The 25,533-nt window shown below is 40.9% G+C and overlaps 1 protein-coding gene across 4 annotated transcripts in view; it reads right to left on the bottom strand.

Annotated features, from left to right (window-relative positions):
* The window catches only part of LOC132262915 (insulin receptor substrate 2-B), an 89,477-nt gene extending 69,495 nt beyond the window's left edge, over positions 1–19,982 (bottom strand). The window contains exons 1-3 of one of the 4 annotated variants that reach the window (XM_059762405.1): positions 19,066–19,982; positions 18,414–18,909; positions 12,072–12,602 (exon numbers count right to left, since the gene is read on the bottom strand). In XM_059762405.1, the coding sequence (XP_059618388.1) occupies positions 12,072–12,534 (463 nt within the window). In that variant the 5' untranslated portion in view covers positions 12,535–12,602; positions 18,414–18,909; positions 19,066–19,982. Of the gene's footprint in view, positions 1–12,071; positions 12,603–18,413 lie in introns of all 4 variants that reach the window. The other 3 variants (XM_059762406.1, XM_059762407.1, XM_059762404.1) reach the window with 3 other exon arrangements.
* Positions 19,983–25,533: the final 5,551 nt, after the last annotated feature.

Here is a 25,533-nt window from a genome sequence, read left to right as displayed (position 1 = left end):
TAATTATAGCCACGGGGCTCGAATTTCCCTCACATTTAATCTTAGCGCTGTATTTCTCTCCTTCTCAATAGATACAGAACAAGAAGGAGAAAAAAAAGCACAGAGAGAGAGAGAGAGACACTCAAAGCCGCCCGAGAATGATTGATATTGGTAAACAATTTAATGGGCATGCAGTGCAATTTTACACCACACACGTAGTCATTTCTGAAATTGACCATTTACGCACCGATATCATCGTCCAATCCCGCAAATTGGGCAGATATTTTCTCACTCATTAATCAATGAGATATGATTTTTATTCACTTTAATAGATTCAATTGCCATTTTGTCATTATCCACTGATTTGTTTGCTCAATTGATCGCTTAACTCTCTTCTTTCTCTCTCTCTCTCTCTGTCTCTCCAAATTGCCATGTGAAATCAAAACAATTCAAGGCTTCAAACTCTCTGTCCTAATTAACTTTAGACCGGGAGAATGCGAAAAAATACTTCAACTAAGAGAGACTTCAGCATCAATTGGCGTTAATTGAGAGTCTCTCGATTTGTCTTCTTCCCACCCTTTTTCCTACCAACCAAACTCTGTGCGATCTGTGAGATTCTCCTCGCGGAGAAAATTGATTTTCAATCCACCCACAAACTGTCAAGTCACTATTTATACTTGGAAAAAATTCATATTATGGATTGCAGTAAACAAATAAAGCAAAATAATTCTGGGTGATTCACACCAGAGCGATCATGTGAGAAATTTATTTTCACTTCCCCAAAAATCGATGACTTTATCCCACCACTATATTTTCACTCGCAATGAATTTAATTACGCAAATTTCCCATGTTAACCATGAGGCCGAAACTTGCGAACGCAAAGGCAATAAACGCCACCACACGCGTACATTTTTGCATACAAAATTGTGTACATTTTCCCAAATACTCGGTGACTAAACTTCTCTTCTTCTACTGCTGCCTTTTTTGTGTGCGCTCTCTTCCTGCACCCACCACCTCCAATTGTATTTTGTTATGAGGCCAAACACCTCCTCTGGGAAGTGAAGAAACACACACAGAAAAAAAACCGAAGGCATGACACACGCGAATCTGGGTTTTATTTCTTTGCTGCTTAACTCACTTCATTTTCCCGAAAAAAAAATAATACAAAATACAAGCTGACGAAACTCCTTCTGATGATGATCACACACATGTCCAAGACAGCACAATCATATTTCTCTCTGATTCTTTTGGTCCCAAAAAGTCAACACGAAATTTATTTTGACCGCCAATGAAATGTTGAAAAAACGCTACACGTGTCTGATGTAAAAGCACAAAAAAAATGAAGACGAATTAAATCAAGGTGCGAGAGAATGTTTACATAGTCAGTATTGACTAAAGATGCCACCTTCTTGCCCATGACAATGTACCCGTAAATTGTTTATGAGATATCGTTGAGAATTTTTATGATGTGTGCGCTTCTCCTCTCTCTCTCTCTCTCACTCTCTCATTTCATAGAAATACCATAAAAAGCCCATCCAATCTTTATATTCTCCATTCGACATTTTCCATGGAAAATTCACAACTATATATAGGCGTGCAGAGACAAGGGAGAGCGAGAGAAAAATAATGTGTATGAAAACTAAAGCCTCCCATTTGCCTTCTTTTCTCAATTTCACCACAATGACCTCCAATTAGGCATCAAGGTCACACATGTGACAGCATCATGACCACAAAAGAGCATAGAGGGAATGTATAACAAAGATAATCTCGGCATTATCAAATTTCCTCGGACAATGCGTCTTAAATTGGGTGATAGAGCGAAAAAGACATATTCGCTCTGTGAGCGCGCCTCTTCATTCAAAAGACAGACACGTTTTGCCAGTTATTGTTCACTTGCCTCTATATTTTTTTTTGGCATCTGCAAACTAACCGGTAAACCTATGATTTCATTCAAAAAAAGGAGATCCCGATTGCAAATGCGACTTTCTTCAGGTCTACGCGAGATGTTGTGGTGTGACTTTATTGCGCCACTTCCGTTCATAAAAGCCCATAATGAGCCCGACAGAGAGCGCCTTTGGAGCCTCACAACTTGACCGCATCTCACTAAAGTATATTTGTATTTTTGCCCAATATATATGCATGTAATATACAAATCAAAATACAAAAGATATTCACAAACGTTTGCCGTTTTGTCGACGAACTTTACTGCCGGATGTGGATTGTTATTGCGTCGAAAAATATGTGTGTATAAATTGTCAAGTTTTCTCTGAGTGCGCACAATTCCTCTCTAATACCAGCACATCCATTAATTCATAAATACAATATTTTACATTATATATATATATATATCGCCTTTACACCATCATCACAGAGCACAATTCAGCAAAAGGAAGAAGAAGTCCAAGCAAAACAACTCAGTCAAGAGACAGAGATGCATCAATTGAAATATAATTCAATTTAGCCATTATTATTATTTTTCTGCCTCGGCGATTGACGTATATTTAATAATTTTCCATATCATCCAAATGCGCCTCTCTTCTCCCTCTCACTGTCGCTCTCTCTCTCTCTCTCACTCACTCTGCCCAAATCGACGAGAAGAAGCTCTCGCACACCAATCAAAACTGTTCACATTGGCAGAGGCGAACAAATACATGTGCGCGGCAATTTTGTGAATGAAATTCCTTTCTCGAATGGCGGAGAAAGAGTAAAAAGCAGCATAAAACAAAAATAAATAAAAATAAAGTGAAAACCAATTACACACACGGACAAACAGCCGCACTATTGAGAGCTTATACTGTACATAGTGTCCCGAGATATATCATTGCGCACATATGTATGTAACATCCGCATATGAACTCTATCTGAGGAGAAAAAAAAATGTGTTACACAAAACGGAACAAATAATTTAATGATTCGTAGTTTCTAATTAGATTTCATGTTTTTGATTGACGGGAAATTGATGTTATTTTCTTGTTTTATTCCTCCACCTTGTCGTGCTACGCAGTACATGTTTTGTATTTAGCCTGTGAGAATGACATACAAAATTTTTGTCACTTTAATGTTAGGCAAACTTCTCTGTGCAAAAAAAAAATTGTCACGACAGACAAGTTTATATTGCAAAAATAATGTGTATAAACCTTAATTGAAAGACAGCATTTGACATTCTCACCAAACAGTGCAACACACAGAGTCAAACACAATGCACAACCAATTAGGCGACAAACAGTCATTTTATAGTCATCCTTACGTCAGAATTACCATTCAAAGTACTCTTGACGTAATTGTTATTTTTTATCGCTAATTTTTCTCGCAAATTCCCTTGAATTGTTTGCCAGCTAATCATGACAAAACACTGCACAGAGTGACTCCACAGCCGGGAATCCCTCAATGCTTAAGCACTTCCCGGGAATTTTGCAGCGCAAGTATTTTTGATCAAAACAACGGCAGGAATATGAGAGAAAAAAGCGGATAAAATTTGATAGAGAAAAAAATAGCACTTGAGATGAAAACTGTATCAATGTTCATGTGAAAACAATGATAATCATTCTTTTTTTCTCTCACTTCACACACACACTCAATTACGTCCAATAATTATTGACTATTGTTTCGCATTCCGACAAATTGATTTTACGACACAGTTGTAAAAAAAAAAAAGAAAAATAGCAATTACTAAGCGTTGTATAAGGGAGAAAAAAGTTGTTATTGGCGCCGCTTATGAATTTCACATCGAAAGGCGTATTATTAACGTGAATAATATGAAATAATAATAACGTAAGCGAAGAAATCACGTAAATTCAAATCCACCATATGACTAAATATCGCTCATTTGGATAAAATTTACACTCTTACCCACGTCAATGGTGGGCACACGTTCTGCGTCACACACAGAGCAGATAAAGTGTCGCGGCAAAATGCGACTCAGGAGGTGCCATTCTTTGGCAATTTGTATGTAGCATCGCTCCTCAATGCGCCCCCAAACAATGAACGAGACAATGACACATCATCACATGTGGGGCGCGCTAATACTGAAGAACAAGAAGACAGACTCCGAAAAAGTGTCGTCTGATTTTCATCACAATCATCATGATCATCAGCATTGTACGCGGTTTGTCGTAATCAACAGTGTACACACAAACATGCGCCTATATGAATTCCATACTGTAGATTTCCGATGGAAGCATGTGACACTCAGCACACTTCACGACCGCCTGAGCGGGACAGAGAGCAGCAGCAACAATGTAATTTTTCTTGTATATCTCTCTTATCAGCGGCACCAAAGTATCAAGTGTGAGGGAGATATAGACGCAATTTGAGTGCGTAAATATGATTACCAACATTTTCAGAGAGTGTTTTCTTCAATAAGTCCCTCCCCGCGCGCGCACTCAACAATGGTCATACGTGAAATGGGGGAGAAAAAAACGGCGCCACAATTACACTACATTATCTTATTATTCTGTCACCTTATCGTAAATATTATTTGTTATTTCTCTCTCTCTCTCCCTCACACTCTGCACACTTGCGCCTTCCTCATCAAGAGAGACCACCTCATCGCTGTTTGAAGTGACACAAAAGTGTGGCAAAATATTTTGCCCCACGTTCCGCGCGCCATACTCTCGCCTTCTCCCGCGGAGACATCAATTCTTGACACATTTCTTCACATGACCAGAAAGCAGCACAAACACGTGCAATCATCAGCGGAAGAACATTGCGAGCAAGATCGCAAAGACAGCAAAAAGAATAACAACACCATAACCATAGATCTCCACACACACACTCTCCTCCTCAAGGCGGCGCGCACTTTCGAAAATTGGCTCAAACCGAGAGAGAGAGAGAAATGTGGCTGAGCGGCAGCAAAAAAAGAATCTATTACCAGAGAGAGATGAACAAAAAATTCGCAATTTCTTTTGCATACAATTCACAAGCATCTCAAGCGCGAGAATATCAAATGATGCCCCCTTTTCACTCCTTTAACTCTCTTAAGCAAGCATTCTTCCAATGATTATTGGCAGCTCTCATGAGGGCCACCTCAACAATTTCTCACACTTTGCATATACTTTCATGCAAGAGGCTCACTATTAGTCACTCTTGTGGCTTTCCTTTCCGTCTTCATTGCTTGCAAATTTAGAGAGCATCCAAAATCGCACGTTAATTTGCAACCTCAAGTTTTTTTTTTATTCTCTCTCTCCTGTTATTTCACCTCTTCCACATCATCACTCAATTTTTTGAATAAACATGTTCACAAATTTCGCACGGGCACAAATTATGGCGAAAAACCCCTTCCCGATGTGTCCATCAGCTTAGACAGACTTTCTTTCGTGAGGCGAAAGTGTATCTTTGTAATCACTTGACAAAAAAATAAATTAGCAAATTTCAATACACCGCAAATAACCATTTGACATTCGAGCATTCATATGTTTATTTTGGTTTTACTCTCTCTCTCTCTCTCTCTCTCTCTCGCGCGCTTTATCTGGGGCTGCATTACTTTGGGCGATTAGCAATGCGGGAAAAGGTGTCAGAGATTATGTGAGCTATACAATATGTATGCCTTCCTTATCATCATATCATGGCAAATGCATTGCGAATACTTTTGGGTGGAAAATTTTCACGGGTTGAGTTGAAAAAAGTCTGTCAATTGACGCCAAATATGTTTATTTATACACACAATCTAAGGGAGATGGCAAAAGTGATAGAGAATGGCACTCTTTGTCGCCATCCTTATTAGATTCCCTTCTGCGAAATGTTGTCTCTGCGTTCTCCTTTTGCCCATCAACTCAAATTTCATTGACGCAATTTTCCTATATGAGCTCTTGTGGCCTCTTCTCTCGTCTCTCGCCTCCCCCAATGTCACATCGTCACCCACTCACTCCTTCAATATCATCATTAAGGCATGGAAAATACCACCCATTGAAGAAGTTCGCCTGTGGGTGGGTGTTGGCGAAATGGAAATATATTTTTAGAATTAATACAATCTATTTGTGATGTCTAATTTTAGACTCATAGTTCTTTATACTCTTTCTCCTTATCTCATACTTTTATTCCCTCTCTCCCACATATACATATTACACTTTTATGCGAAAAGCCATAGTATCTCTCCGTGGGCACAACATTCTTGGGCTATTTACACTAATAATTAGAGCAAATTTTATACACAAATAGATACCAGTCTGACATATTGCACACAAAATTGCGTATTTAGCTTCTATTGCCCCATTTTTCTTCATTCCACCTCCTCCTCATAATATTCTCTGTCGAAATATGATGAAATTTCTATTCGAATTAATGAAAGACAACAGCAAAAAATACGCATAATTTTCCTTTCATTGTCAACTATTCATATCACCGCACAATTTCCATATCAGACATGGGCAAAAAGTGGCGACAAAACACTGGATTAGAGACAGAAAAGAAATCGAATAGTAAGACATTCTCAATAAAATGTGTCTGGCATTCATTTTATTCCATAGATAATGTCACACACTCTCTGTCTCTCAGCTACACCGTTTGCCAAGAAGGCGAAGAAGAAAAAACTCCTATCCAATTCACCTCTGGATGGAGAAAAGCTCAAGAACTAAAGTGGAAATTCTTCTCCATCATTTCTCGCATCCTTGAAAAATATTGGTGCATAAAAGAAGAGCGATAAACAAACAGCAACTGGAATTTTTTTACGCCAATAAGTCTACCGCAAGTTTGTCGTAGAGTTCTCTACACTCACTCTCTCTCTCTCTCTCTCTTTCACACTAAGAGCTTTTTCCCACATTCACCATTTCAAGTACGCAAGAGTGAATTTCAATATTATTGCCAGCAAGTGAAAGATAAATTTTCATGTCACCTCACAAGAGTGAAATGACTGGAGTGGTAAAATATAACCTTCGCTGTTTATTGCATAATTTCTCAAATGAGCTTTGGTCTGAGTATTTAGAGATAAACAGAAGTAAACATATATACTGCAAAATGAATCAACCATTGAGAGAGGGTTTAATTAAAATATTTAATAGTTTAGTTAAATTAGTCGTTTTTCTTGTGCAGTCTTCTTGCTCAAATACTCCCGGGAAGAAGTTGATTTCTGGTCGAAAAGCTCCGCCTGAGCTTTCTCAGTCTATGTATGTCTCCAACTACCCGTAAAAGCTGACTCTCCACATCCCAAAAAGTGTACTTTTACTTTATTATCATCGCTGTCGTTGTCATCAACTTGCACTGCGGCAGCAAATTTATAATAGTGTCCTCACTCTCTCTTTCTCTCTTTCGCATAGTGTGAAAATGTATGGGAAAACATAGATTACTCTTGTGCACACCAGCATTTTAAGTGTATGACTCTGTCCTTTCCACCCCTCTCTCACTCTCCCCGCTGTCTCGGTCAGCAAGCGCCGACGGTGAGAGTTTTTTCCGACCATGCACTGGACGAAAAAAGAGTTGAGCATTCCCTACGACAAGTGCTACTTAAATCGACTGAGCTTTCGGCACTCTCTCTGTGGGGCGAAAAAAAATGAGCACACACTTGCATAATTCTCAAGAAAAGCTTGGCAACGATTTGGCGCGTCCGCTCTGGAGTCAAGCATTAGGAGAGGAATGTGTTTTGGGAAGAAGGATGTTGGCTTGCCCATAAATTTCTGCACAAGTAAATTTCACTGAGGCTTTGCTGCGCCTCTTCATTGCATTTCACACAAACATCGCACAATAATGCAAAATCTCCCATAAATACTATGCATGTTTTCAGAAAAGGGGGGAGAAAAAGAGCATGTCGAGGTTGAAAAGGGCAATACTCGAAAGGGCCAAGAAAAATATGCCATCCGAGGGATGCTTGTAGGGCCAAGAAGTGGCTGTTGAATTATTAACAGCGACATTATTTAAAAATAAAAACATCAACAATTCACTTGGTTATTGCTCCCTCCTTTGGCGCATTCTGCTGCATGCCAGGGAGTCTCTTACTCGCTGTCTCCCTCTCTCTCCTCTTTTCTTGCATTGAAACCACCCACCGAAAAATTTCCCTCAGTCGAGAGAAAAGGAGCAAACTTTATGTAATAAGCCCCATTTTTGAGGCAATAAAATTCCTCTCTCGGCCAGAGACTTTTCGCATTTCGCCTGCAAGAGTCATTAACTGGGGAGTAACAATTAATAATGGTAAGTAATTCCGCCAAAGAAGAATTTATTGCACCACGCGCGTAGCCAAAAATAGCTAATTTGCACTTAGAACTCCTCTATCTCTATCTCTCTCTCTCTGGAGTCGAAATATTCTACACATCATAAATGGGTAAACAAGACAACATATAAAATAAAACATGTACTAAAGCTAGCACGGAAAAAAGGTGCCATGCGTGGAGACAGGAATTTCCATCATGAATGATGATGTTCAACATACACATTCCGACTCTCCATCATAATTCAATTATTTTCTTTTCCGCCACTCTTTTTATTTCTTCTTCTTCTCTCGCAACTCTCTGCGATGTGATTTATTCCCCCCTTGAGTGAATTTTGGTCTCTTCTCGCGCGCCCAAAAGAATCATCATGTGCGTATACAAACTTCCCAACACAAAATGTATGCGCTCTCTTCTTAACACACGTCAAAATTTCCGTCAACATCCAAAGAAAAAAAAAAACAACGCGCCTCCACGTGAAGGCAGAAAAAAGACTCTCGCGCGTGAGAGAGACAGACAAAATTTATACACATTTTAATGGAAAAATAATTGACGTATTTTTCGCGTATTACTTCTCATGCTTTCCCCTTCATCGCCCTGCCTATACTCTTTATCTTCCCAACCTTCAGGCACGTGTGCCCATGTGAACATAAGCGAATCACTTTGACCGAGAAAGAGGAGTTGGAAAAAAGGTTACGGTAATAGTCAAATTTATTGCACTACCAAAACTGTAACGACAATTTGCAAAAATACAAGTGAAAATTGAGATTTATAGTCCAAAGTCTACATGTGCTAATTAATACCATTTCCCTACCATTTATCAGTCAATATCACTTTTCCCCGAATTCCGTAATTGCCGCTAAAACATATACATATATATTGCCACGCTAAAAACTATCGACAGGTGAGATTTCATTGAATATATGAATGGTGTATGAATGGGAGTAGCGATTTAATTGGCAATGCCACGTTACTCAAGCTCAATTGATATTTATTTATACACTTTCATTTCAATCCACCATCCCTTCAGTGTGAATGGCAAATTTGAGGGTTGGCGAACAGAAATAGAGTTATTGTATATTTCAGGTCATCGAATTTTAAGTATTTATATTGATTCTTCAATGTGCATTCAAAAGGTTAGTATGTGAGAATAGAAAGATTTCATTGACAAAATCGAATAAAAGAAAAATGGGTCAGTCACTTTTTTATGCTCTTTTCCCCCCAATCAAGTTATTCTAACAAGCCAGCAGTGTTAAATAAAATAATATAAGAAGAATACCTGATAAAACATTAGCACACATTTTCCCAAATTTCCTCATCCTCATAACCACACGTGCGTGCCTCTGTTTATACTAAAATACTAAATTCCCCTTTTTCCGGGAGTAATTCATGTGATATTTAACTCGAAGAAAATTCATAAGGGCATAAATTAAATTTAAATGCCACATGTTCGTTTTCTATTTCATACACATAATTTCTCTACCTTGATATTGTTAGATAAATATTGTTCCCTTTACACAATATACACATATTTATCCCTTATCGCCTTGAAAAATACGAGTGAGAGAGAGAGACGATCGGGAAGGCTTCTCTCCGCACACCGCAAAACCACCCCCAGAGGATGGACATTGAAGGTGCGTGCGTGAGAGGCAAGGAAAACTGAGGGGCCGCACAATACTTCCGGAACAATTTAATACATATTTTATTGATGGTATTCCACTTCTGCTTCCCCTCCGCAAAACTCATACACAAAACCATCATCATCAGAGTGGCATTCGATAGAAACAAGCGCAACATTAAATGGATTTGTAGTACGTGAGTGTGTAACGTAAGTTTTAATAGTAAGTTGTAAATCGAGTGAATGAATGAGGCGCGCTCACAACAAAACAATCACAAAATGTGCCTCTTTTTGTACATCTCTTTTTTTTTCCTCTTCGCCTTCACGGCAAACCAAAAAGACTCTCTTCATGTGACGCTTTTTACGGGTTGTGGAAAGAAACGAAAAAAATGATTTAGCGGTCTCTTCATTCTTCAATTCTTTTCCTAAAATTCTTCACAGTCGCGCGCGAACGTTCTCATACTCTTCTCCCCCTCTCTTGAGCACTCTTTTTTGCGCCTCCTTGACTCTTTCTCGAGAGTGAGACCATTGACATTCGCAGGAATTTTCATTCGTCTTGATTAATCATCACATTAGATGGTTGTCATAAAAATTCTCAAACTAAATCGACCATCACACTCCCGGCTTCCCGCTCTTTTTCCCCACACAAAATCTCACGTTCCCGCAAAATCAAAACCAATAAAAATTTTCTCCAACACACACAGTTGGCGATTGCCCGTTTTTTTTTTTTGAGCGATTGATGGGTGCAGGAAGGTGGGCAGAGAAGCAAAAAAAAACCTTCACCTGAGTTAAGAATTTTGTTTACACACCAGGCAACAACAACGAGAAATATTGCGAGAAAGCTTCACTTGTTTTTCTCTGTTCACATTCTTGTTTGTTCAATGGAATTTGGCCTTTTTTATGCCACCCAACATTTATTATTATTTTTTATTGGACGCGCGCTCTCCTGAACAGAAAAAAATCGCCCATAATGCGCTCCCAAAAATATTATTTACGATTAGACACTCAGCAAGTGGCATCAATATTACGGGACGAAATCTCCACCATATGTATAAAATATTACAAATATAAATCCTCACACACCGTCAAATGTTGCCACAGAGAGAGCGAGCGAGAGAGCAAGTCGACCTGCACACAATTTATTTGCCATATTAAGTAAATAAATATACTTTATCGTGATAATAACATTGTACTTAAATGGCAAAAAGTCTTTCCACTTTCTTCCCTTTTCTGAAATATCACCCAAAACTAAAGTGCCATCCGATAAAAAATGCCACTAAAACGGTAAAAACAGAGTGAAATCTCAAATATCTTTTTTCTTTGGCTATCAATCATAAAAAAAAACTGCACTACTTTCATCTTTTTTATCACCATCAGCAAACTTTTGGTGTTGTTTAGGGGGAAATGCCAAAATTAGAGCATCATCTTAATTAAGAGTCACATTTATATGTTCAGTTAAAAAAAGCTCCATCACGGTGCGCAAAAAAATTTGTCTTGTTGGTAAATTTTCTGTGAGAAACTGTCACCAGAATCACTCTGGAGGTAATTTATAAATTGCCTGCCATGGAATGATATTGAGAGAGAGAGAGAGAGAGAGAGAGAAAAAAGGTAAAGAAGGCAATTAAGCCGATGACAAATTAATCACTCCAAGATATACGCACTGAAAATTTATGCTGGTGCCGAGTGAAAATATTTACAGTATATAGATTCTTCTGTGTGTCCAAAATACCCCTCATTGACTCTCTCTGCAGTCGCAGGAATGTCCTCTCATAGCATATCTCTACACTCCACCGCTCCGCTCGCAACATCCCGAGGATGGAGTTAAGTGTTTGATATAGCAATAAAATGTCGTTTAGCATTTACGACTCTCGTCTCTTTTTTTATGTGTTTGTATCACTTAAAACTTACTTCCTTATGCATATAAATGTCAATTTTATCCAGTGTAAGACGCGTGTCACCCAAAATTGCCAAGTGAATGGATAACACCGCCAAGTGTCGCCGAGTGATCGTGAAAAAAGCGACTCCACGCCACCCTCAGAGCCAGCATACGGAATTGTTATTCATTCTGAATGGTAGAAGATAAAACCGAGAGGGTGCTTTCCAACGCATGCCTCTTCTCGTAAATCAAATGAGAGGCCCTCAATAGTTTGGGGCCAATGCCTGTGCAAGTTGTATACTTTCTTCTATGACAAAACATGCTCTGCCGACCAGAGCCCACTCTCCCCTACATCATCATCATATTATCATTTTCCACCTCGTCCTTTGGGAGAGCCGTAATGGCGAGTGGGTGGTGAATAAAATGGGGCGCCTGGCTGAATATAAATGCGTGTCTGTCACTCACCGAAATTGGGCCTCGGCGGGTCACCCGTGGAATCATCGCCGCGCTGCAGCGACAGCAGACTTCTCAGCCATGTGTTGAGATCCTGCTCTGTGTCGAAGACGATGCAGAAGCAATCGTCCTTGGTGTACAGCGCCACCACCCACTTATGCTTGGTGTCCGTGCGCCGGTTGATGTTGAAGCACGTGCGCAGCACGATGGTGCGCTTCGGGTGGCCAAAGTTTGTCTTGAACTTCTTCTCACTGTCATAGTACTCGAGGCGCGCCGATCTGTCCTTTGTGTCACTGTATAGCACAAAGTACTTCTTCTTCATCGTCTTGAGCTTGCGATAGTAGCCCTGCAGGACGATGCCGGCGTTCGCCCTGGGGTCGTTCGTCTGTGAGGCCGTCATTGCCGTGGATGACAGAGCGCTGGCCGCCGTAGACGCCACCAGCGTCGACATTCGGTTCTGAAAGGACGTGGACATCGCGGCGGTGAGCTTCCGCCACGGTGGCCCATGAGAACTCGTCGATACAAATGCAGTCGTGGCTACCACTGGAAAGAGACAAGAGCAAGAGGGCGTCATAAGCAACCATTCTCTCTCAGACCCTCTGTGTAAAGGGCGTCGGCGTCAGCACTGTGCACACATCAACCATTCCTCAGCCAATATTTGAATGGAAAACAATATCAAAGAGCTTCAACATTTAACAAGAGCAAATAATTTCAATTTCAAGAGCTCATATCCTTGCCAATTTTACATCACTCTCAATTCAACTCCTTATATTATTGACTGCTTCACTATATTTCTACGAGTTTTCTCACAAGCGCCCGCCCCACCTCTCTGGCCATCAACGGAAGACTTCACAGTCAAATAGTGGAGAAATCATCTCTCATCTCAATGAAATGGCGAATAAGTAGTCTGCACCAGTGTTATTTATTCATGAGGCAAATATTCGGTATAGAGCAAAGAGCTTTTCTTCTTCATCTCCGCGCGTAATATTGCCCATCACACTCACACATTCTCGCCATTTCCCAATCGAATTTCTTACGCAAATAATAAAAATTCTGTCCAAAAACCCATTCCACATAAATATTCAATGGTCTCACTGGCCAAAACAAGTTTTTCTCTCCCTTCTGCCAACATCTTTCTCTATCGCACATTCCAGCAGCCAGAAAATTCTTCCTCCCTCTTCTCAAATTTCTTCACCAATTTTCTCATATTTATAACACCATTCTCCCGAAAGGATTCGCACTGCAATCGGTGGACATGATTTTCCAAAAATAAACATCCTCCAAAATGAGTGAAAGAGAGAGCGCAGAATATGAAAACTGACGCACACGATCCGGGCAAAATTATTCAATTTGGAAACACCGATCAACATAATCATGTGATAGTCATTATACATATTCGAGCCTTATTTGCAATATAAAACCATTTATCAAGTTTTCAGTAGGATTTTTATGGTCTCGCCAGAGTTATTTTAAAAACACTTATGAAGCTTGTGAATGACTCTTTTCCACCAAATCCCAGCCATCATCACTTCTTCAGCACACCAATAAATTTTATAGTTGCACCTATCTCACAAATTAGACTATTTATTAGTCTACATATTACCGACACACACACCGCGGCCAAATGTCACGCAACACAGCATTTATCCGTGTTGTATTTTTAAAGTAAAAATTTCGCCTTTCCGGAATTATTATTATTTTTCCACAACACATTTTCCAGCAAATTCTCCATATATATACAAAACAAACCAGCAAAAAAAACTCCCATTGAAAAGTATTTATAGATTAAATTTGAAAGATATTCAAATTCCCAGACAACGTTTTTTTTCATGCGCTCCTTTATATAACTTATGCTTCGGTGGCCGCTTGTGCGAAAAGAAAGATTTGCCGGTTGACCTTTTCAAGCCAATATCTTTCGTGGAAGGCTGGATGTTGTTTGGCTTTAAAACACACTCTATCTCGCTCGTACACAGATTGTGCCGAATATTTATTTATTGCTTGTAACCCAAAGCAGAGGAAAAAATTCACAAACACACTCCATCTTTTTGCCGCAGTCCCTCCGCATTTCTCGATCATACATACATATATGCATGTTTTTGCCAAAAAATCTCTAGTCACGGACAAACACTTGAAGCCCCGCTCGCACACATGGCGAGCCTGCATTTCGCGTGGCAGCGCGATGAAAACACCTTGCAGGCCGTGAAAAAAGTCAATCGCAGGGCAGAAAAAAATCCTCCCATTGAACAGTGCGAAAATATTCGTCGTAGTTTTTGAATTACCTTGAGGAGATTTTTCGCCATAGGCAATAATAGCGATTAGAGGTGGTCAAAAACACAGCTTGGGAAAAAAAGACACCACAAAGTACACTCAGAGAAAAGCACACAAAAAGCGCACAGCCAAGAGTGGGAAAAGTCAAAGACACTCTCTCGCGCTGGAGAGAAGAAGCATTCAAACACAAAACACTCATCATGCCAAACAATGTGTGTATAAGGATGTGACGGTGAAAAAGTTACACAATTTTTCACCATCGCGCCTCAACTCCAATTTCAATTTCCACACTCATTTCTTCCTCATCATCACTTTTGTTACAATCGTGTGTTGCCTGTTGAATTGAAATTTCATCTACATTTGGACTTCTTCGCATATTTTTATTGCCAAAAATAAAATTCGCGCGCGCACACAAGAAAGGCGCAAAAGTATAGGAAAGAAATCTTTTCCGTGTGTAAATTTTTTGGGTGAGAGAAAAGAGACTCTCTGGTGTTTCTTTCTCCCCAAAAAGAATTGTTGTAATTTTCGTGTATTGCGGAAAAGGTAGACGAATATCCAGTTTAATACAGTTCAACCAAATGCAATTTATACTCTGCTCACCATGACTTTTATCTTTTACCGCGCAAAATTTTTACGCAAAACTCACTCTAAAAAGCTGAGTACAACAGGCAGTGAACCAGTAAATTTCCACCTTTCATCTCTCCTGTTCCCACAGATTGCCGAAAAAAAACATTCATCGCTCTTTCTCTGTCTCTCCCTCTTATTCGCGCACATTGAATTGATGAATGAGGAACAAGTTTGCGAAAAAGTGATTTCTTGCCTTTAAAAACTCCTCATACGAAAATTTGCCACACACACACAACATGAAATATTGAAAACTATAAGAATTTCGCGTGAACGAGGCATTTTGGCTGAAAAATTGTACTAATTAGATTAAGCACGTAAACAAAAGTTGGAGAAGAGAGAAAAACGGCCAAATTACGTCTTTCTAATGTCAAATCTCCTTTGTCTCCAACGCTGTGCACAATTTTGCACAAACCATCCAGAGACTGAGAGCGAGAGAGAGAGAGATTTTTGCGCCATTACTCACCCAGTGATTTGTGAAATAAAAATAGTTTTACTTCCTTGACTACTAATTAAACCCCGTAGGGGTTAATTAAAACCAATAACATCGACTGTTTGTGGGAGAATTTTTCTATACTCATAAAAAAAGTAATATTTATTTATTTACAACGTTAACAACAGCCAGATAAATCTGCTTTTATCTCCGCAACACACGCATTTTTTTTCCTCTTTTTGTGTGTCAACTCTACATGCACATTATGCAAGTGGCAATAAATATTGACAATTAAAATATTGGAAATGATGTAATGCACTTTTGTGTAACATTTCATTAACACAAACAATGTGTGTTGGGATTTAACACGTGAAATGGTGGAAAGACGCGCTGAAAACTGTGGCGTTTCACACATACTTTGGCGGCAAGGTCAAAAATTCCAGTGACATTGAACCCTTCTCTCAACGGTGAGTGAAACAATTTGAGCTTTTTTATCACCATGTCTAAGAGTCTAAACAAATTCAACAATTGCCTCTTAATTTGCCTCACAGCTAAACAGGAGCTCTGCCGTCTAGAACGCTTTTCTGTCATTCGGCAAACGTGCAAATTTTTCCACCAAATATTTGTCAGCTGCTCCAATACACACGCGCGCGCCAAATCCTACGCACACACGCACTCGCGCCTATCTTGCGAAGAAATTCATGGGCACATTTAGTGGAAGAAGAAGAGAATGAGACGAGAACATGCGAGGGAAAAGGAGAATATCGTCTCGAAGTGCGTCTCAAGAGTGTGTGAAGCCTTTCTTGATAAAAATAGATAAAATGCGTAGTTTTCTCTCCCCAACATATATACAGCATATCATGATCTTCAGAGTGCGCGCGATGGTGTGATTCTCAATCAAAAATACACACCGTTGATTTAGCAGATGAGGGATGAATGTTCAAGCAAAAAATACACACATCGCGCGACGATGGAAAAAAGAGCTCGCAACTTTTATGAATAGTCAAAACACATGATTATTATTTGGCTAAACTTCTCCGCTTGACTCTGAATCTAGTCTATCCGAATTACATTCTTGGCAGAATTGGTCTGCAGAATTGATCAGCACTGACCTCGAAATATCTCAATTTGGAGTGGTAGAATCTCCTCAATTCACTATCTAATCTTTAACGACTTTTAGGCGAAACGGAATTTTTTTTCCCAAGTCCACAAGTCTTGAATTTTCACACACATGAATATGTATTAAATCCCCTCTATTTTTCCCAAAACAAACCACGCCAAAATCGACCTTAATAATCACACTTGAAATGCCGCTGTAGGAGAAAAAAGGCTCAGAAAATATCTTTAAGAAATAATGTGAACTTTTCAAGTATTTTTCGCGTCTGTGAACGCGAAAATGCCGATGAGCGAGAGAGGAAATTCACGAATGTCGCGATCATGATAACATCAACTTTATTCGGGTGTTGCTGACTGAAAGTTGGTTGACTTTCAGTCACTTTGATCGTGTTATTGTTTGTGCTTTATGTATTCACGTTTCACAAGCATGAGCGAGAGAGTGAGAGAAAAAGGCGATTTCCTCAGCTTGTTCACATTCGCCAAGAGATTTGTCACAGATGATGACCAATGCGGAAAGCTCCCCACATTCATAACCACCCTATATATAATCATTGTACAACATCATGCCATGGAAAGTATGCCCAGAAAATGAGGAGGGATTGTGAAAGTGTGCGCGCCATCCAATCCTCAAAATCGATCCACACCTTCTTATCTATATTAATTCGTAGAAGAGAAGTGGCACGGGGGGAGAAAGCACTATGAGAAAATCGTCTCAAATTCCGACTGTATCCTTGAAAAAGCTTCAACACATTTTTGTCACGTGTCACACCGAAACACGTCTCCCCGAGAGTGTGTCGGCAAGCTGGAGTTGGCGCAAAAGGGTGTGTGAATTCGTGTGTCCGTCTTTTTGGGAACTCGCTTTTCAAACAACACAAAAGCGCCACTGCAGAGCAACACGAAAACCTGACAACATGGCAATTGGGGGTGGAAAAACTTCTTCTTTTTCCCCTCTCCCTCTTCCAATCATCCATGAGAAAAGCCAGAAGATGCACTGAGATGGTTTGTGTGTTAACTATTAGCCAACAGTCGTCGGCACTAATTGATTTCTCCTGCTCTTCAAGCCACCCCAAAACTATCGGTGATTTTATTGGCATCACAGGTACACACTCTTTACAATTAGTTGCAATTAACAAACACACTGCATCCTAAGCAATATCTGTCTCAGTACGCAATGAGGAGACAGTGAAGGGCAATGCGCCAAGACGGAGAGTAATGAAATTACAGTCCATTGGAGGTGAAGCCGTAACAAAATGCTCAAAGTGATACTAATTTACCCTTGTAGGAGGCGCCAAACACAATAAAAACAAGCACACAGCAGAGTGATAAAATTTTCCAGGTTATTTAGATGACCCCATTCTCTGTGGGCCACCATTGAACAACATGGGAGTGAAAACAAGAGCAAAAGTGTCGAAATTGGGCGGGAGTGTTGAACTGAAAGGGCACACAATTGCGTCTCACTTCACCATTCTGTACTTTTCCGTATCATTTTCTCACACACACCTGAGCTTATTAACTAATAACCCAACGCGCGCGTACGGGCAAGTCTCTTCACAAGAGACGCAGAAGAACGGGGAAAAAATCTGCACACATGTCTCAAGGACTCACACGCGCCTCTCTACATAGGATGACCAACAGAGTCGCTCGCACCACCAGATTTCGTGTGTGCGGAGGCAGATAAATGCAAAGAAACCAGACAAAGAGAAGCACTCGCAAACAGATTCACCTATAAAGGTTGGGAATCTCTCTTGGGTTTGGGTTTAAAAATAGACAAAACATAGGCTTTACACACAAAAATAAAGCCATGAAGAAGACACACCGCGCAGCAAAAAAGGAGTCACAGAAGACTCGCGTTCGGTGGAAAAAGCATACCCATTTTGAAATTAATTCCTAGAAAAAAAAAAATAAAATATCACCTTTGATTTGTGTTGCAAATGAAAATGGGATCCAGGTGAAGATTCACGGGTTTCTCTTCTCCACCAACTTCGTCTCTCGCCAGTCGAGCCGTCTCCCTCGCACACTTGTATAGTCAATTTTTTTTGTGCCAAGATGATACACAAAACAAAAAGGTAAATAATTGTTTAATTCTGCTATTGAGCACACAATTACGAACACAGAGAACTCCGCGGCAGGAGAGGCGCAGAACTAACACTTCTTCTTCTCTGTCTTCCACCCGACAAAAATCACCCTTATTTGTGCACTCAGGACAAAAATGCCACGCTCTCACAACAATCACTGCTGCGCCGCTTTGAGCCACCCAAAAAAAAACTTTATATATCTAGGCTCTGGGTGAGAAATTCAATAATAGAGTGCTTTTTTGAATCAGAATAACAAATTTCAATGAAACACACATAAATTAGTTTCTTTTTCTCTCCCTCCTTCTTGCGTTTTTCTTCCACAATTTTTCTCCCTCTCACAAAATCGACAGGCGAGCAGAACACACACGGAAAAAAAATTGAAGAAAAAATATTTATAGGTTTTTCGTGTGTTGTATGTTAATAAAATAAACACGAAAAAATTATGAATTTTTCTTCAAAGCTTCGGTTTCTTTCTTCTTCTTCAACACACTCCTTTTCGCGCGTGGACAACGAAGAAAACACTTCGCACAGAATCTCTCACCAAACGCAGAATTATTCTTTGTCACACTGAGCAAGAAAAGCTCCAACGCAATTGTTTACAACGGATATCGCCCATCTCGCATGGCAAACATCCCTGATAAGGAGCACTGCGGTGCTGATACAAGCTGTCAGAGCACGTGTTGCACCAAAACACTCCTTCTGCAGCTCTCGCACAAACAAGTGTGTGCAGTGGTGAAAAAATGTTGCAAATGCAAACACACAACACAGTAAAAGTGAGTGGCTGAAATCACTGATTTATACTACATTCTACACATTGATCACACTCCAATCACGCCAGCATAGTGCATCGGCACGGACAACAGTGAGTGCTTCCCATCACACACAATCAGGACACTGTCATTGGTAGTAGGATTGTCACTCACAGCTAGCGCGCAAAGGGGTCACACGGAAAAAAATGCGAAAAACTGTTCGCGCCACTCTTTTTCAGCAGGCAAAACTTTTGCGTCGCAAGAAATACCACTCGCAATTATTATGTATTGCCACTGAGACGATCGGTAACTGACTGAGCTGTACAACACCACACCATCTCCACTCAAGTGGCCTCAAGATGGGGAACGCGACTGTGACTCTGGCGCACACAATCGTACAATATAGCATTAGAAGGCGCGCAATATAGCGACCGCGAGAATGTGGGAAAGAGAGAAAATGAAATTATTTGCGTGTATTTGATGTTAATTCTTTTTTCTCTCCACACCATCTCACTCATTCCGCCTGGCCGCAGCCTACCCACCATCGCACTCTCCACACACTACTCACTCCATCCCACTCCACACACACACACACACTCACTCACACTCTACACACACTCCCCCCGCCCCAAGCGCCACACTATCGCACTACCAACGCAGCAGCGTCGCGGGCACGTGTGTACGACACTGTAGCGTTGTTCAACGATCCCTCGCGCGCTCTCCAACAAAACATAATTATCATAGTGTGTCTCTCCAGTTGGCGTCTCGCAAGAGTTGCATGTAAAAAAATATAACGTAACCAGAGAATTTACTTCTCTGACACAATACATCATGAGCGAACACACTATCGCACAGCGTCAGCAAAAAATTGTAGTAAACAAAACACACACAGCCACACCAACTCGTGGGGAAAAAACATCAAAACATTGCTCCAACGCGGGGCTTTTGATACTAATGTGGCTTTTTCCTGCACGCCACACTTTTTTGCAGTGTAAACTCAAAGGCAAAACACTAACCCGCGCGCTCTTTCCTGTCTCTAAACTGCCAAGCATCTTCCCATTGATTTGCATAACAATCATTTGTACGTTCTTCACGATAAATCAAGAAATGCGAATCCCATTCAAGAAAGAAAACAGTCCTAATGTCCCTATCTCAATAGAGGAAAACTGAAAAATTTTCAAATACAAAATTAAAACTAAAAGCCCATTATGGAAACGTCTTAACATAGATTACAGAAAAACTTTAAAAAATAGTTCTTTTAACATAGCTCGGTTAATCTTATAAAACCCAGTTTTTCAACTAATTCGCATCGCTTCCCAAAGCGCGCCCGCCAAATCGTGCTGAGCTTTACTTTCCACACATAGCACTGAAGCTGCAATAAATCCATCCTGAGCCATCCAGCATCTGCAACACACGCCTTTGGAAAATGCCTGTCTCATATTCTCAGTGCATTTTTAATGCGGCCCATTTTGACGACTGGACAACGCGAGAGGCGAGGAAAACTTCCCAAAGTACGTGTTATGGCGCAAAAAAGGCACAGAGAGAGCATATAAATGAAAGTTTGTGACATGGAGTAAAATTGACAAACATAGCAAAACTGCAAATTTCAGAGCTCTCTCCTCCTTCGACGTCCTCTTTCTGGCGAAGCCCCCCATTTTCGGGCTGCGCCCTCGACACACACACACACAAACACAAACACACTCACACTCACATATGGTTCGGTAGCAGGCAAACAAATGACATGGCAAGGATGGGGGATTTCATTAGAAAACTTCACGACTACGTGTCTCGAATTTAAGGAATATCCCACCAGTGAAAATTTCCACAGAGAAAAATTCACACAATTCCTCGCCTCTCTCGCCCTCCCGCCAAAGCCATGCCTTCATGGCATATCTCTGTGGTGTGCACAGTGGAGGACTTAGAGCGGGGTGGAGCAATAGAGTGAAGAAAAAATGTATGTATAAAACTCGAGAGCCAAGACTAACCCCTTATTATTTAATCCACACCCCCGAAACTCACGAGAAATTCCCAACGACCCCGTGCCGAAAGGGGTGGGAGGAGAGAAAAGGGTCTCTCGACGACATTAAAATTCAATAAAATGCAATATTAAGTGAAATTGATACCAACGAGCGACATCAAATAGCGTTACGTAATTTGGGGCGAGTTGAATTGTGAGACGCAGAAACTTGGTCGAAGCTGCAAATATGCTTAATAAAGGGAAAAAATACGTGCTTCTCTCCATCAGCTACAAAAGCTCGCGCTCCAAACACAAAAAGACAAGAAAAAACCAGACATATTTTCTCTCCGTCTTGGCCACAGTAGAAGAAAAACAAAAAAAAATGTACAAGTGTAAGTAAAAGAAAAAATAGGGAATAATAATAATATTCCATCGCATTGTGTGTGATGTTTGGAGATAGGCGAAAATATATATATAATGTGGCAGGGGATGTGAAATTTCAGTGGGTGGGCGTAAATGTCGAGTGGAAAATCCTTGAATTTTCACCCACACACCTTCACAGGGTTGTGAAATTATTTTTGATACGTAATAAAATCTACTTACAGACGCCACACAACTCCCTCTTCTCCTCCACGTCGCGCGCCTTTTGCGTCGCACTCAAAGGGATTTTCCTCTCTCGCTTCACCCTATCAATCTCAATAATTCACCCCGTCTAGCACTCACCCCCACGATAGTCTCACTTCACCAACGATTTATCAATGAATACCAAAATCCTTATGCAACACAATTGCAGCTAACAATTTGACCCCAAAAAACAACACACAACAGAAGGAAATTCAGTCAAAGCTGCTCGCCTGGAAACGCACTGGAAAATTCACCACCATGAAAATGTGGGAAAAGCGTGGGCTTTTCTCAAGCTCCACAACGCAAGAAGGAAAACTTCTCACAGATATTTCTGATGGAGCCCCTATTCTCTCCCTCTTCACTGCAGTCACTCTGCACTGGAAAAACCGTCACTCTCTTCTGCTTTTCACCCCGAGAACAGTCTATCTATATGAGTTGCAGTCCACACACAGAACACTTGTGCGGGAGAAAAACGTTCGACGCCTTCGAGAAGCTCTTCTCAACACCGTGCGGAGAACGGCATGGAAATCACATTGGGTCTCACAACAAAAACATCTCTCCCCCATAATGGTGACGCGCCACACATTTCGGGCGTTGCGATTTGTTGTGATATGCGCGATAGCGCCCTTCTCCCTCAGCGCGCCACTGCGCATGGCCGGCAGAGCGTACACTATTGTGACGCTGAGGGACGCCAGAGTGGTGTGAGGGAGGCGAAAGCTCCCGCCACTGCACTCTCGTCTTGTTTTGACTATGGATTCGCGCGCGCCACACCGAAAGCTCTCACCGACAGAGCGCCATCGTGGTAGTTGTGCGCTATCCTGCACCAACTCCCAGTCTCTCCCGCCCAATTGAGCTTTCCACCCCCACCCCCCACCCTGCCGCACAGCTCGCTCCTGCTCGTAAATACGACAAGGAGGCGGCTGTTGTGGCAAAACGAAATCCTACACTACAATTATGCCACACACACACTGATGATTTTCACTACTATGCCGCACAATTTCGCACCCCAGCTCCAAAGTTCACCCTCTCGGCGTAAAAGCTCTCTCACTTCCTGCTCGTAGTAAACTGAAAAATTGCCAGCCCTTTCACAATCTCACGAGTACACTTTCTAATTGCATTCAACCAATTTCACTCAAATCACCTGCACTTTAACTTTCATCCAACTGAGCACAACTCAAAACCCAATTTTCTGACAATCTCCAAAAGTGTCACCCCAACCCATAATAAATCATGCTTTCCTGCACCCGCACACACGTTTTTTTTCTCTTCTTTTTTTTACGACCAATACGCCAAACTTTACGTTCACATGAAATGTTTTTGGGTCTTCAATTCTCTATCTCTCCTCACACACAACAAATTGATGGATCGAGCAGCAACCAGGAGAAGAAAAAACTGGAGCACAGTGCAGAGAAAAGTGCAAAAAGGACAAGGCGACATATAAAATATTCACAAATGTTTGTTCATCCATACGTGGAAAAAGTACCAAAGTGAGTGCAGGCCCTCATTGCTGAAAATCCCCCGGGAAATTTACTATATAGAGAACGAATGTGTGTGAAAGAGAGAGAGAGAGAGGAAAAACGTATACGAGATGCGAGAAAAAAGGTAGATTTTTCCCAAAGTTGTGCAGAGTGATAAATTCAATTTTGATTATATATTGAATGCATCTCAAAATGTACAGACACTCCGCTTCGCAACCCCATATCGTGTCTCTGCTGGCGCTCTTTTTTGCCAATTGATTCTTCTCTCTCCCCAACAAACATATTCCCTCCAATTCCACACACACACACACACACTCACACACACAAACACAAGCTCTCTCAGTGGATTCGCGAGCTGTTGGGAAATCTACACCGTGTGTGGCCTTTCCCGTGAAACTGCCACTGCCGTTCGGGGGCGAGAAAGAGACACGAGAGACCTACTAATACACCTCTATTGTCCCCAATTATTTTTCACCATAGCGCCATCTCACTCGAAAGCCCCTTTTTTCATTTCCCATCATCATCATCATTTTGAGTTCGGTAGGAGAACGCTTGTGGCTGTGTGCATGCGCGCCTATGAGAATCTTTCTCGGGGAAAAAAACACATCACCACACACATATTACACCCATGCATTAGTAAATACTACATTGAGCTACCACACTCTCTGCCGCTTTACGTCTTGCCGTTCCCTCGCCCTAAATTCCCCACGACGGCGAGTGGTCGCATTCCAGGTCAATGAAAACTAGGGTTGATCAATAATAATGTAATTGCGTAGTGTTATTAAATAACTCTCTCATAGTCGCGCACACACACTCTCGTGTCTCTCGCTCGAAGGTGTAAAAAACTGATTATCAATTGACAGTTTTTACACCTTTGCACGAGTTCAATTGACAGCGAGCGTGTGCTTTTTCTCCTCCCCCCACAGAAGCGTGAACTTACACGACACTTTGTCTGCGATTTGCACTCATAGAGATACTTTTCTCAGCCACCGGATTCAGCGCGCAAATCCTTCACTCATCCCTCTTCCTTCAGCTGCCAAACACGTGAAGTAATAGCCGCGAACTTCTCAAGAATGCGCTATCACGCAACCATGCTTGTTATCAAAGCTTGCAGAGATAGCAAAGGAAAATTTACGATTCATTGAATTTTTCTGAGAATCAGCAGAACAAAAAACTGCGCTGCTCTATCACTTGCACTGCCACACAACTCTCTTTTGGACAAGCTGTCGCACAGCGTGGACAGGAAGAAAAGCGATGATGTGCCGTTGACGTCAACTCTTCCGAGGAATCCCTAGCATTTAGTGTTAAAATTTCTTCTGCTGCGCCACTGATAAAACCCACCCGGGAAATATCAAAATGCCAGGAGTGGAATTTTTTCCGTCCACCAACAATTCAATGAGATAGTGTGAAAAAAGCTTACCATTGATTGTGAAACTTGTACGGCGCTTTTTCCTCTCTGGTGTGTGCTTTTCTCCCTTATGACAAGTGTACAGAGCGCGCAAAAAGAACTCTTTCTCTCGTTTCTCTACAACCGGAAGCAAGAGATAAAAGCTCACCGCCACCCCTTGGCGTGGCGGGAAAAAAAGCTGTGGAAAGACATCGGAAAGAAGTGAATTTTTCCAAATGTTGTCTCTCTTCTGCTGCTTTTCCTTCCCCCTCTCACTCTTTCACTCTGTCACCCTGCAGAATATCTTTCCGCCCCACCTTCAGCTCAACTTCACCATTAATATCTCAAGAGAGCCAAGCGAAAAGCACGACAGAAAACATACAGTCGCAACCCTGGAAGGCTTGAGAGCATCAAAAGATCCACTCTGTTTATGTACATTTTCCGGATTAAATGGATTGATTCGGAAAAGTCACAACACACAAATTACCTTTTACAAACTTTTACTCTCTTTTTTTTCTTCACTAAAAAGTGGACAATTGCTCTAGAGAGAAAAGGAATAAAATATTCCTGTAATTGCATTTAAATATCATTTATTTTTGCTAAGAAGCAGGGAAAAAATTCTTATAATTCAATTTTTCTTCTGCAAAAACAGTTTTCATTCAATATACTCTAATTCGTTGTACTCGTGTACTGCAAAAAGTGAAAAAATAAGTATAATTGAGAGAATTGTTTATCAAATAAGCGTTGCAATGTCTACACTTTA

The sequence above is a fragment of the Phlebotomus argentipes genome, unplaced genomic scaffold (assembly GCF_947086385.1).
Source record: "Phlebotomus argentipes unplaced genomic scaffold, Phlebotomus argentipes genome assembly contig_15, whole genome shotgun sequence".
Lineage (NCBI taxonomy): Eukaryota > Metazoa > Arthropoda > Insecta > Diptera > Psychodidae > Phlebotomus > Phlebotomus argentipes.
The sequence above is the reverse complement of the archived record's forward strand: the minus strand, read 5'-3'. Positions and strand labels throughout refer to the sequence as shown.